General features: G+C 33.1%; 2 protein-coding genes and 1 pseudogene across 2 annotated transcripts; 2 read left to right on the top strand and 1 right to left on the bottom strand.

Annotated features, from left to right (window-relative positions):
• The first annotated feature begins 2,028 nt into the window (after positions 1-2,028).
• On the top strand, positions 2,029-4,114 carry LOC124845883 (GDSL esterase/lipase At4g16230-like). The gene is made up of 5 exons (XM_047323077.2): positions 2,029-2,305; positions 2,417-2,544; positions 2,695-2,940; positions 3,040-3,295; positions 3,412-4,114. Exons 1-5 carry the CDS (start codon positions 2,077-2,079, stop codon positions 3,633-3,635), a joined length of 1,083 nt encoding a protein of 360 aa, XP_047179033.1. The 5' UTR covers positions 2,029-2,076; the 3' UTR covers positions 3,636-4,114.
• Positions 4,115-7,183: 3,069 nt separating this feature from the next.
• On the top strand, positions 7,184-9,435 carry ECHIA (enoyl-CoA hydratase/isomerase A). The gene is made up of 3 exons (XM_088105423.1): positions 7,184-7,736; positions 7,808-8,090; positions 9,051-9,435. Exons 1-3 carry the CDS (start codon positions 7,327-7,329, stop codon positions 9,150-9,152), a joined length of 795 nt encoding a protein of 264 aa, XP_087961549.1. The 5' UTR covers positions 7,184-7,326; the 3' UTR covers positions 9,153-9,435.
• Positions 9,436-9,705: 270 nt separating this feature from the next.
• LOC148207048 (putative ubiquitin-conjugating enzyme E2 38 pseudogene) lies at positions 9,706-11,080 on the bottom strand (annotated as a pseudogene).
• Positions 11,081-14,181: the final 3,101 nt, after the last annotated feature.

Raw genomic sequence — 14,181 nt, 5'->3', positions numbered from 1 at the left:
AAGGAAAAAGTATTAGTCAAGAAAAAGCGACAGTGTGGGTTTTGTGATAGTTAAAGTTGCAAAAGAAAATATGAATTGAAGGAAGTCCCTGCAAACATTAAATAGTATCCTTTCTTTTATTGAGATGCATTTAATTAAAAAGCGTGAAGATTCAGTGCTTCTGAACTTTGAAGTTTGAACAACTTGTGGCATTGTTAGCAAAGTACTGTAGACAGACAGGAATTTAAAATTGAGAAGCAGGTAACCAAAGCTACCATTTCGTTGTGTTGCACATAAATTCAAAAGCTTCACAAACTATAGCAGAACCTGTGGTCTGATAATACAAGGATTTTATGCTACACTCGTACTAAAATGTTTTTTTTAAGGTTTTTTAGACACCTTAAAAAGTAATCGTAATAAACAAATTATTCGCTTAAATAATTTTATTAAAATACTGTTTTAATCACCGTGAATGTATTGTATATCATTATTAGACCACTGGCAACGCTAGTCGATAAATCGATAGAATTTATTTGGAGATAAAATTTTAATATACGAAAACACCAGACAATTTGACATAAAAAAAACAGTATTTTCAGTTAATTTGCAATAATCAATTTAGTTAATTTAATCAGTACTTCCTCCTTATTAAAAAAATAGACTTATTAAACTCATATATTTTGTTTATTGAGATTATACTTTGAATAACTCTTTTAAATTTTCATTTCTCAATTTTATGGATTTTATATTTGCTATTGATGAAAAAATATATTTCAATTTGATCTTTATTATATAAAAATATTTTGATATTATATTATTTTATAAGATTTGTTAAATAACATGTTTGTTAAATAATAACTCATCTCTTAAGTAAAATTAGAATATGTTTTATATGCGAGGATCGAGGTAAACAATCCAACTGTCGATAACAAGTCTAAATGTTAATTTTCAGTTTAAGTTTTCATATAATTGTTTGTTTGCGTTCGTTTAATTAGGAAATTATCTATATATTTTGATTTCAAAGTGGAAAAAGATTTGGCCGCGCATTAACGATGTGTAAAATTATCTATCTATTTATCTCAAACTTATATTTATAAATTTTAAATGAATTTTTGATTAATTTGGTCTAATTCTAAATAATTACATTTTACCTCTAAACATATTTAGTATTAATTAATTAATTTGATAAATGACTGATTGGTTTAGTTTCTCAACCAACCGATCATGACGATGATTCTTCTGGACTCTCCACCACCATGACCGTCCGACTTATAAGTGACAGAATTGTCTTAAGGTATATAGTTCTTTTTTACTTATAGTTTTTACTAAGTTTTTATATTTTATTTTTAGTTCTCACTATTTTTTTCTTTTTAATCTCGCATTAATTTTTTATTTATTTTAGTTTTTGTTATTTATTAACGTTCTTTGCAGTGTGTTTGGATGCAGCAACGGAAAGTTAAGAAGCGATGATTTTTCGGAAAACGATCCATTAAAATGCAAAAAAAAGAAAAAGAAATCACAACTTCTCACTAATTAATTTTATATATTTTTATTTATTTATCAATCATTAAATCATTAGCAATCTTTAATAAACTTTCATTTCATTTCTCACTGCCTTTTTCTTCATCTAAATAACATCACTTTCCCTTCACTTCTCTCTCAAATCTAATCATTTTCAGTCTCTCAAATCCTTAATCTAGTCCAAACACACCCTAATTAATTAGTTGTTAACTAAGAGACCATCTCATATATGTGGATGAAAACCAAATATATATATATATATATATATATATATATATATATATATTTATTATGGTATCTGTTTTGTTTTAATTTGAAATGTCATTTATTCCCTCCAACTACACGGTCAAGACTAGTAGGTTTATAGGCAGAGCAATTAATGTTGGCCCACTGCATGATTTTATCCCTCACATGATTTATTATTATAAAATTCCTTTATCATGAGCCGGTGGCAGTGTCTTTTGCACATTATAAAGCCCATTGTTTTTGGTACAATGTGGCACAGGTATAAGTACTATATAGGAGGAACTGCTTCAGTACTTCGTTGCAGTCACCAGTTACTGTTCTTTATTTGTGATGGGTGCCCTTTTGAATCTGCTTCTACTTTTCATAGTCTTGGTTTTGTTTAACGTTTCAACCTCAGATGATCTCCCTGCAAATTTTGTATTCGGAGATTCCCTTGTTGACGTAGGAAACAATAACTACCTTGTTTCCTTCTCAAAGGCTAATTATTTACCCAATGGCATTGATTTTGGAAGACCAACGGGAAGGTTCACTAATGGAAGAACCATCGTCGACATCATTGGCAAGATTTACCACCTTTTATATTAATTACATCCTATGTTTTTCTCTACTTTTTATATTAATGTTATTACATCTTTTGTCTGATGAGTTTTTCTTTTTCTTGCTCCATCAGGTCAGGAACTGGGTATGGATTTAACCCCACCCTATTTGGCACCCACCACAGTTGGACCAGTGATTCTGAAAGGTGTCAATTATGCTTCTGGTGGAGGTGGAATTCTAAATTTTACTGGACAAGTTTTTGTGAGTTTCTGCTTCTGTTGATGTTTGTTTAAGATGCTATAATCGTCAAGAAGCTATTAGTTTTACATGATTATTACGTGTTTGTAAGACCGTGATAATCTCACATCATCATACATTAATAACAGTTTGCATGCATTGATGGATTGTCAGGGGGGTCGGCTCAACTTCGATGCACAGATAGATAATTTTGCAAATACCAGACAAGACATCATAGCCAGCATTGGTCTTCCTGCGGCTCTTAATCTATTAAATATGTCATTGTTTTCCGTGTCGATAGGCTCAAACGATTTCATAAATAACTACCTAACACCATCATTCTCATTTTCCGAACGAGATTCGGAGTCTCCACAATCCTTTGTCGCAAAAATGATATCAAAATTCAGACTTCAGCTCACTGTAATGTTTTCAGGATTATAATTTTATGAAATCTTTGGTTCTGATGACTATTCTACGACAAATTGTTTAATGTTTCAACAACGTATGTACCACATGCAGAGGTTGTTCAATCTGGGGGCTAGAAAAGTTGTTGTGGCGAATGTGGGGCCTATAGGGTGTATACCAAGTCAGAGGGATTCAAACATCGGTGCTGGAGATAGCTGTGTTTCTTTCCCCAATCAGCTAGCACAGCTATATAATTCCCAACTAAAAGACCTTGTTACAGAACTCAACTCAAATCTAGAGGGTTCAGCTTTTGCTTATGCAGATGTGTATCAAATTTTAGATGATATTCTCAAGAATTATGTAGCACTCGGTACGTGTCTATATTGTTTGGCAAATAATCGATTATCAGAATAGAACCTTTGAATTTGCATTTGCAAGGTGTTTATTATGAACAAAAATTTTGTTGTGTGTATATACATGTGGCAGGTTTTGTTAATCCAACTTCAGCTTGTTGTCGCGTGGCTGGGCGCTATGGAGGTCTGGTTCCATGTGGTCCCACATCGAAAGTTTGCTATGACAGATCAAAGTACGTGTTTTGGGACCCCTATCATCCAACTGATGCTGCAAATGTTATCGTAGCTAAGAATCTCTTAGAAGGAGGTTCCAACTACATTTGGCCACGCAACATTCGCGGACTCCTTCAAACTTGACCTTTTATTTGGTGTGGATACCTATTTCGTCATACTAAATGCTTCAGCACAAATGTTATAAACTTACAAATTAAAGAAAGATTAGGAGATAGTGAAAATCATGAGCCACTACTAATGTTCTGTTTTCATGATTTCAAAGCTTATGACGACAATTTCCTTAATTTGCTTCGTAAGGTGTCTTTTGCTCCCTCCTAGGAAATCTCGATATGCCTCAAACTTCATGCTGAGGACATAATTGGATGCCTCAAACTGTTAGGTGCTCTGTCCCCATGGAAGAAGATATTATAGATATTTGAAGTCAGTATGTTCTACTTCCTACCCATTCACCAATAATTCACGTCACGTCACATATCTCCAACATACTCTTATAGTGTTTTTTAGGAAAAACATTAAATAGTACTATTAATTCCTCGTATTAATGCTGTAAAAGGATTTCATCCTTCTAGTTTGTTACTTTACAGTAAAGGTAATACATTTGAAAAAACACCCAAACTCAATGTTAATTATATAAACGGTTTAATACCTATTTTGGTTTCCTACTTTTATGGGTTTGATTCAAAATGATCCTATCTTTTAAAAAAGTTCAGTAAGGCCCGTAATTTTCTAACGGTGCAAATGTCACCATGACGCAACCTTATTGAGTTGTCAAGTTTGATGAATACGTGAATGTTACACTATGTACATATTAAAAAAATAAGGTTATATATATTTTTTAATTAAATTTAATTAATAATAAAATAAAAATATATTTTATTAGGTTAAATTTAATTAAAATTAAAATTAAAATTATATTTAATTTAATTTATATTATATTATATATTTTTTTTTGTAATTTTATTTAAAATTTATTTTAAAAATGTATAAAATATTATTTTTTTTGTGGGTATCCGTTACTACCCGAGTTTTAAAATACTCACGGGTATTTTCTATGTGGATACTCACACAGATAGCTGGTACAGTTTTATGGGGCAGGTCGAGTTGTGAATAGGCATTATGCGTGTTCGACCCGACACATTGTCATCTCTGGTTACTTCATCTCCTCCCATTATGTAACTATGAAATTCTAAAAATTAATTAAAACTAAATATTATTAATATACACAACAATATATTTATAAAAGAGTTTTAGAAGAAAAATAAATCAAACTTGTACTTATGAAAATATTATGATAGAGCTCGGATTCTTAGTTGATATTTATGCCATCAGGTTATAGTGTTCTTCAACCAATTTTGAACACAGATAAGTGACTCAGCCATTAGTGGATTTAAAAAGCTTCAAAGCACCCAAAACCCTACCTCCAATACTAAATATGCTCTCTAACCAAGACATTTATAACCATTTTTATAGATTCGAAAACCATGAATAATTTATTTTCCACCAAACCAAAATATTAAGTGGTCATACCATCAACAAAACTTATTTAAACACCTTTATAATTAATTTTTTCTATGGAATGTTTTTCTCTCAAATGCTATTAAAATCATCAACCATTATCAAATATCCAAGAATTTCACCAATGGTTCATGTATCAGATTAAGAAGAAAATACAGTTGCACTAACATATGACTACTTATATTTATGTTATTGTTTATCATTAGCTTATTTGTACTAATAATACATTTTTGTTGTACACAATTTGTTGGTTCCACAACTTTGTTTAAATCATATTTATACATTTGTTGAAAATTCTAAATTACATACTCAAACTTCAAACTTGTGTATAGTTGTTTGGGTGTGTATGGTGCAAAACATGTTCAAATAAAAAAAAATGACACCAAAATAAAATAAGTGATTGATGTTATCAACATTACCTTAATACCTTGGTACCTTATCCTTGAGTCAAAACAAATTTGAACTAATATACTATTCAGATATATATTTAGATTCATAATTGTATGATAGAATATCTGAAGACGAGCAGTTGTCAACAATAAACCAAACGACCGACTGAACGATCGTCTTCATCCGGACAGCTAACAATAGTGAAGAGGCCAAGTAGGTATTAACGGATAGTCAACAATCACTTCCTAATGATCGTCAACCTCCTAGGCGAAACGATCGCGATATCGTAAAAGATAATGCCAGCGAGACAATCGTCATGCCACACGCTCGTCAATGTCGCCCCTAGTATCGATCGTCTTAATAGCGATCGTCCGTTACTTAAACCATCGATCGTCTTAGGAACGATCGTCCGTCACTTAAACCAAACAACCAACATGGATCAAATTAACCCAGTCAAGCTAAGAGTCAACATACGCTTGGTCAGCTTTATTCAGACTGGGTCAATTGACTCAGATACACTAAAGAAGAAGCGGTTACAAATGTATAACCATGAAAGCGCAAGTTGCGGAACTAACCAACCAAATATCAAAGACGAGGATAGGTTAAATACGAAAAACCTAGAGGAGACAGGTACGTTTTGAATAATTCAGAGAGAGAGGGAAAAAAATATTTTTCCATTATTGGACTAAAAAGGTTCAGTCATTCCTTTTTCTGACTTGAGCGTCAGAGTGCCTTCGCAGGTACCCACCCCATTCTTCCTGAAGAACGATAAGGAAACATTACATTGCTGAAAGGAGAAGACGTCATTCATCACCGTTCGCATCTCGGCCTCAACAACTATACTGAAACAATAATTGTTTTGTCAATTAGTAACCATTTAGTAAAATTAAATATGTATAATCATATGGAAAGACGTAGAGAAACCTTTAATAACTTCATAATTTAAAAAAAATAACAAAAATAGACATGTTTTCAATCATTAGAAGGTAAGATGACCATTATCACAACAAAAAAGACCACTAGAATATTCATTATCAAACTTTTCAAATACAACTTTGAAATATTATTCATCATATATATGAAATTGCACCTTGTGAGAACATCAAAGCGTAATATATTTTGTAATAATTTTTTGAAAACTCTATATACTCTCTAAACACAATTGATACACACAATAATCTCTATATACTCTATATATTTTACTTATTTATAAAATATTTGATTTTGAACTTTTTATAAAATGTTTCTCTTAGTTTTTATTCTCCCAAAATTTTAAAATTTTAAAACATTAATGTTGGTCTTGACATTTATTGAGATAGATAAATATCAATATTGTCCAGATCTGACTTTTTATCTAAATTGTTGAATGTTCATTGACATAAACAAATTATAAATGAAAATTATCACACTAACAAACTTAATTTAGTTTAATCATAAACAATAATTTTTAAATATAGAAATAACGTTAGTTAAAAAAATGCACTAACAGTAAAGTAATATTATATTATCCATCAAGCCTTTGTATGGATTATCCCTCTTTCTAGATTTATTTAAGCACAACAATCAAATAATATTGTGATTGATTAAGATGATTTCAATCAATTATTTGCGTTCAACACTTTTTCCCAACCTCTTACTATCAAATCTATCATTTTATTTATAAAATTAATTCTAACATTTCTTTAAAAATATTAATTATTAAATATAAGTTGAGTTTCATATAAATCATGATCATATAATAAGAAATATTAGTTTTGTGGTGGATAAAGATAATTATCTGACACGTCATCTCTCCGTCCGATCATCTTTTGCTTCACGCACTTCAAGACTGCATCCTCAAAGAAGGATCCACTCCCTCCCTTTCTTCTTAAGCCAACTTCACATTTTCAACCATCGAATCGGGTCAAACATGGAACGGCAATCACCGGAGAAACTAATACTCGTGAACCGCCACCCAAACGGCGTCGCACTGATCACGATCAATCGTCCGGGTTCTCTAAACTCGCTGACCCGGCCCATGATGGTGGACCTGGCCCAGGCGTTCAAGAAACTGGACCGGGACGAGTCGGTGCGGGTCATCATATTGACCGGGTCGGGCCGGTCGTTCTGTTCTGGCGTGGATCTCACGGCGGCGGAGGACGTGTTCAAGGGCGACGTGAAGGATCCGGAGAGCGACCCAGTGGTGCAAATGGAGCTCTGCCGCAAACCGATAATAGGAGCCGTTAGAGGATTCGCCGTCACCGCTGGGTTCGAGATTGCGCTCGCCTGTGACATCTTGGTCGCTGCCAAGGGATCTAAGTTCATGGACACTCACGCTAGGTTCATTCCCTTTATCCTTAATAGAAATCGACTCTTCGGATTTTGAACACGCCCCTTATCTGTTTGTGCAGGTTTGGGATATTTCCCTCGTGGGGTTTGTCTCAGAAGCTTTCGCGCATCATTGGGGTCAACAAAGCGCGGGAGGTATCTCTCACGGCCTCACCTTTGACCGCTGAGGTGGCTGAAAAGCTGGGTTTCGTGAACCATGTGGTTGAAGATGGTGAATTGTTGAAGAAAAGCAGGGAAATTGCTGATGCTATTGTCAAAAACAACCAAGACTTGGTGTTGAGGTACAAGGCGGTCATCAATGATGGCATCAAACTTGATCTTGGCCATGCACTTTCCCTTGAAAAGGTTAGTACTCTGTACAATTTGTCTCTACCATTATATGGCACGGATTTAGCGAAAAAGATTGGTTTGGTTTGGTCTAGAGCAACACAACAATTATCTGCCTCCCTTATTACATGTCGATTGTTGCCTAATTCTCTAAGACAGCTAGAAGATTTCTAATGTATATGGAATGGTTTCAGTTTCTCATAAGGTGAGTGGGGGTGTATCCATTAATTGTTGTTCCCTGTAGTTGATGTGAACTTAACATGGAGTTAGACCTCAGTATACCAAAAGTTTTTCCATAACTGCCGTAGAATTTTTTACTTTATGTATAAATTAATTTATTAACCCTTTTCAACTTTTATATTAACTATACTAATTGTAGTTTATATTAAAAATCATTTTTTTTCTGTCCTTAAAATATTTGTGAGAAAACTTATAACAGCAATAAGATGGTCTGGTTGAAAAGAAAGACTCATATCCCACAAACTGGATGAGTGACCTATCCATCTAATTTTATTTATCACAAATAAACTGTCCCCCTGATGATGGAAATGTTGTTCCAGATCCTGAAAACAGCATTTTATTGATCAAATTTGTCTTTGAAAGTGTAAACTTATTGAAATTAGTTTGCAACCCTTATGGTTAATTTGTCTGACGAAGTGCTATTCAGGGGCCTCAGACTCGAGTGCAATTTCCATCAACCTGAGATTAATGTATTGTATCTTTCGTAAACATTGGAAAAGAAAAGAGAAAGGTTGTGTTACACCGAAATTGTATCCGGGGATTGATTTGTTTGCTCTCTGTTTGGCACTATTTCTTTCCTGATTGTCTGTCAGTCTGCATTATCCATTTTATGCTTCTCTTCTATGTAATCAATGATCTTCCTTGCTAGGGATTTTTCTATTTTCCTCATTTGTGTACATTTTTAGCTTTACCCAAATCTTCTTACACATAAATTCTCCACCCGTGTAAAAAATTTAGGAGAGAGCTCATGATTATTATAACGGAATGACGAAGGAGCAATTCAGAAAGATGCAGGAATTCATAGCTGGTCGAAGTTCCAAGAAACAGTCCAAACTGTAGTAGGTTCTTTAGTAGGTTCTTTATTTGCGCTGATCTTTTGTGCTGTAAATGTATATGATTTTTCTTGGGCAAAGTTCACGCACTAGCCTAATCTTGATAACCAAGAACTAATTTCTGTGGGACGATACTTTGCTGGTCCACAAATTCGAGGTTTTACTAGCATAAATCCATCCAATATCTGAGAACTTCGACTGTTAGTTACGAATTATGTAAATGGTAGCAGTTCATTCCTTGTTAATTATAAAAATAAATGGTACAAATCATTTATGGATTTGTTTTCTTATCTGTTATTAGCCCCTTTTAAATATGGAATTTCGTTTAATTCTATGACTCTAAGCTCTTAGGATCTATTTTGTAGAGAGGAAATAAAATATGGAAAATTTGATAAAATAAAATTATGTAAAAACGGTCATTTATTACACTCAAATTCTTCTCATTTCATTTTAAAGAAGAATATGCAATTGTTATGGTGAGTGGAATATACTGCAGAAAGAGATAAAAGGAGAGAGAGAAATCGTAAAACAATGACTTTTGCGATGAAAAGCAACAAGAATGAGATAAAAATCAAATGAGTGCGTAAATTTTAAAAACAATTAAATTGCATGAACATTGCAGTCTGTCTAACTGGAGATAAGATCACAATCTAAACTTGCATCATGAACTATTACAATGACCTGAGTTTTTTTTTTCTTCCAATCAACAATTCAATCTTATGAAAAGGCCATGATAATAAGATATGCACACTACTTCAATTATATTAGGTTAACTTTCAAACACTTTCAAGACCACGATTTCTCCCGTCCATCTGGCTAATTTTGTTCTTACCAAATTTCCTGAATCTGAAAGCCTTTTTTATCTTTTCCACTATCTTTTTGAAGACTCCACTGCTTTTGGTTTCGGATTCTTGGCTCTGCACCTCCAATTGTTCTGCCAAACCCTCCAAAGAAGCACCATTCTGACGAAACGCTTCGAAGAGCCGAGGGTAAAGCACCACCATCCGCTCCTTGAAACTCCTCGAAACCTGGACCATCGGAAAACGCAAGTCATGGTAATTATAATACCCAACTCCCACGCGCCCACTCGCGTATTCGCCGCAGGCCGCCAGAATCGAAAACGCCCGCCGGCGAAAATGATCTCTGACGAAGGCCTCGAAGTTCCGCGGCGGCCGCTTAAGCAGATGGAAGGAGGTGACGCAAGTACTAAGGAAGACGTTCTCGTTGTACGCACGTGACTTCTTCTCCGATGGCACAGCCTCAGGTTCGTTGAAAAATGGTTTCTCGTTCAGAACCAGAGCTTGAATCGAGAGCAACACTTGCAACATCGTGGACTCACGCGGGTCCCACTTCTCCTTCTTTCTCCCGTACCACGTGTTCAACAGACTCAGGCACACTTTCCCGTTCGTGTAGAGGTTCGGGTTCATTCTGTACCCGAAGGAGTGGTAATACAGCTTCGGAGGGTTCCTCGGATAATCGGAAGGGAACACGATGTCGAAGAAGAAGAGACCATCGTGATACGGTGTGCCCGCAGCGCCTACGATCACAGCCCTCATTAGATCAATGCGTTGCTCGTAGACTCTGACATAGATTGATTCCGGTAAGTTCTGCTGGAGAATCTTCCACTCTCTCACGATGGTTTTGTACACTGTACTCTTTGAATCGCTGAACCATTTTCCCTTCTTTGAACCCAGAAAGTGGTGATCGGAATCGTCTGACACCACGTCGAAGTGCTCGAACTCCGTCGTATTTTCCATCTCTCCTTTTTCTCAAACTGAATTTTCAAATGCGAATTTGGAGAGAGAGTTCAAAATTTTCAACTTTTTGATGAAGGAATGGGTTTTCAGTGTCTAACAAACTCTCTCTACTAGTCCGTTGCAGGAACTTTAAAGGTGTGATCTGCGTTTCTGGTCTCTAAATCATAACAAACTCTTCTAATAATAAGATCGTATAAAATATCTTTTTTATTACAAGAATCTTTATATATTTTATGATTGATAATCCTATTACAGTTTATCTTTTTAGTAATTATTACATCATAAATAGTTTCATTTACTTGACTCTTATGTTTGTTTTTATCACTCTTTTATCTCTTCTGATCTTTCCGTGGTTTGTTTGTACTTCTTCAGAAAAGTATACAACAAGTCATTCTAATTGCTTAACATTTATCTCTTTCCATCGCTCCTCTCTCTTCTTATCTCCACGTGACTTCTAAATCAAGAAAGTTTCCAAGTCTCATCTCTTAATATTTTAATGTTTCTAAATTACCTGATATTAATATATACGTATGAAAAATGGGCTTAAATAACTTTTATTTCTCATCAATTTTTCCTATATTTTTTCCGTTTTAAACTTGAATAAAAATTTTGTTTCCATTTTGTTGCGTCCAAGTTAATTGACATTTCCGTAACTATAATACTTCTAATTTTTTTTATTTATTTATGTCATCAGTAAAAAAAATTTTTATCGTTTTTGTTGTTAATTTTTTGTATTTTACTTCTGATTACAAAAAAGAAATATTTGGTTCCTTATAAAAAAAATATTTTTGTTATGATACCTATCATTTATCTATATTTATAAAGTAATGAGTGATCTGCTAATTAAGAATATTACTAGTTAAATATAATGACAGATATTTTTAAACTTGTGCCTTTTGGAGAAAAATTAACCAATGTGATGGAACAATGTCGTTTTCATCAGTTTTGCATTTCATATTGTTTTTGTTTTTTTTATTCAAATGTGAAATTCAAAAAGAATAAAATTATAGGATTGTCCTTTTGGATTCTTCATTTTTTTAATTTTATCATTAAATCAAATACTGAAGAAAGAGCAATGCAAACTCTAATACAAAGGAAACAACATTACCTCCATCAATTAATTTGTTTTCTTAAACCATATTTTTAAGAAGATACGTATTCAATTCAGCATACGTGCAATTAAGTTACCATTTACAGTTAAGTATGGCATTAAAAGATATGGAAACAAAAGTCAGAATGGAACAAATCACACCCAGAAAAATTGTAAAAGTTATTTAAGGTGTGTTTAGATGGGAGATGATTTGAAGGAGTTTGAATGAATAGATTTGAAAAAATGGAAGATTGTGATGTTATTTGAATTAAGAAAAAGATGATGTAATTTGAGTGGATTTGAGATAAGTTTGTGCATAATGTGATGGATTTGATGGACTAAAAAATTATTTAATAGATAAAATTAGATGATTATTATTTTGAAGGATAAATCTATATAAATTGAAATATATATATATATATATATATATATATATATATATTATTACTACTATTATTATTATTATTATTATTCTAATTATAATTACTAATTATCCATAATGTTACGTGAAATTCACATAAATACTTTTAAAAAAGTAATACATTAAAAATATAGAGATGCCCAAAATTTTAAATATGAAAAATAGTTACATTTTATGTGTATACTAGTTTAATTTATAATTAAATACTGAAGTATTTAATATATTTTATAATTCAAATATGTAAATGAGATTATAATAATAGCAAACACACCATTAATTAAAAATTAGGGGTAAATTTGTAAAATAATATATTATGATGTGACTTTCCTTGCTCATCTTCTCTACAGGGTACAAGTTTGGAAGTAAACAGAACATTAAAGATGCCCGAAATAATTTATCTTTTACGAAAAAAAAATTACCTAAATCATAATTAAACTTAGTCGCAGCATAACCCCTCAATATATTTGAGTTAAGTTGCTAAAATTAAGGCTTAAATAAATTTTGAATCTTCTAATGTATTTGAGTTTTTCTTTGGAATAAGATGGTAAAAAAAGAATTATTGATGTACTATGAACTATACCGATCGGAATTGATTATTATTAAATAGATACTAATAAGTCAGATTAGCTTACGCTATACAAATATATGGCATTAATGATTAATTATAATGGTTAATCAATGAACATGGATGTGGCAAGCATTATAAGTAGACAACTGATTTTCTATCCATTATAAAATATAGACCTCTTTATGAAACATATCTGACTTGAGCGCCGGAGTGCTTTCTGCAGGTCAACAACCCATTGGAGTGGATCGCGTTTTCAGAGAGCATTGAAGATCAAAAGAGAGCAGAGCAAGGAAGGACGACCGACCCTCAGACCAATTCAACCGAAACATTTTGGCGTCCACCGTAGGGCCGAGCGGCATCCCCATGAAGCCACAAAGAACAAGACGCACGCTCAGTCTCGACATCGTTACTTCGGATCAATTCCAGGTTTTGCAACAAGAGTAAAAAGTTCCGTAATAGTTCCCAAAGACATGTTTTTTGTTTTGAGAACTTTCAGGAACGTTCAGCCCTACATCCAACTTTGACATGCTTTAGTTTTCATTATAACCAAATTATAATATATTTGTTTAACTCGTTTTTGTGAGTAAAAATATCTTGCACAGGAAGGTACAAAGTTGCGTTCAACCAACTCTTAATTTTAAATTATAAAATATTTGCATTCGACTTTTTCAGGTTCTACCAACTCTTAATTTTAAATTATAAAATATCATGCACAGGATGGTTCAGAACTGCGTTTAACCTTGTCAGGTTCTAACGACTCTTAATTTTAAATTATAAAATATTATGCACAAGATGATTCAGAGTTGCGTTCAACCTTGTTAGGGTCTAACCACTCTTAATTTTCAATTATAAAAACTATAAAATATTATGCAAAGGATGGTTCAAAGATGCGTTCAACCTTCTCAGGTTCTACCAACTCTTAATTTTAAATTTTAAATTATAAAATATTATACACAGGATGGATCAAAGCTGCGCAACCTTGTCAGATTCTAAATAATGTGACAGCCAAGTCCATTGATTAACCATTAATGCAGTATAAATATATCTGCCAATCATTCATAAATGTAATATATATGCTTATGATACGGTAATTACTCACATTAATTACCCATTATTGCCCTTCACTGTGCCTACGAGGCCGACTGGTACTTTCGTCCAGATGGCCGATATACTGTCCTCACGTATTTGATCGATCGTCTC

The sequence above is a fragment of the Vigna umbellata genome, chromosome 1 (genome assembly GCF_029865625.1).
Source record: "Vigna umbellata cultivar VRB3 chromosome 1, Vumbellata_1.0, whole genome shotgun sequence".
NCBI classification, from domain to species: Eukaryota; Viridiplantae; Streptophyta; class Magnoliopsida; order Fabales; family Fabaceae; genus Vigna; species Vigna umbellata.
The sequence above is the reverse complement of the archived record's forward strand: the minus strand, read 5'-3'. Positions and strand labels throughout refer to the sequence as shown.

Excerpts from the sequence above, each read along its gene's own strand:
- LOC124845883 (XM_047323077.2), top strand. The coding sequence starts at position 2,077 with ATGGGTGCCCTTTTGAATCTGCTTCTACTTTTCATAGTCTTGGTTTTG. Across the intron at positions 2,941-3,039 it reads AATTCAGACTTCAGCTCACT|AGGTTGTTCAATCTGGGGGC; the intron begins GTAATGTTTTCA and ends TACCACATGCAG. Across the intron at positions 3,296-3,411 it reads CAAGAATTATGTAGCACTCG|GTTTTGTTAATCCAACTTCA; the intron begins GTACGTGTCTAT and ends TACATGTGGCAG.
- ECHIA (XM_088105423.1), top strand. The coding sequence starts at position 7,327 with ATGGAACGGCAATCACCGGAGAAACTAATACTCGTGAACCGCCACCCA. Across the intron at positions 7,737-7,807 it reads TTCATGGACACTCACGCTAG|GTTTGGGATATTTCCCTCGT; the intron begins GTTCATTCCCTT and ends CTGTTTGTGCAG. Across the intron at positions 8,091-9,050 it reads ATGCACTTTCCCTTGAAAAG|GAGAGAGCTCATGATTATTA; the intron begins GTTAGTACTCTG and ends TAAAAAATTTAG.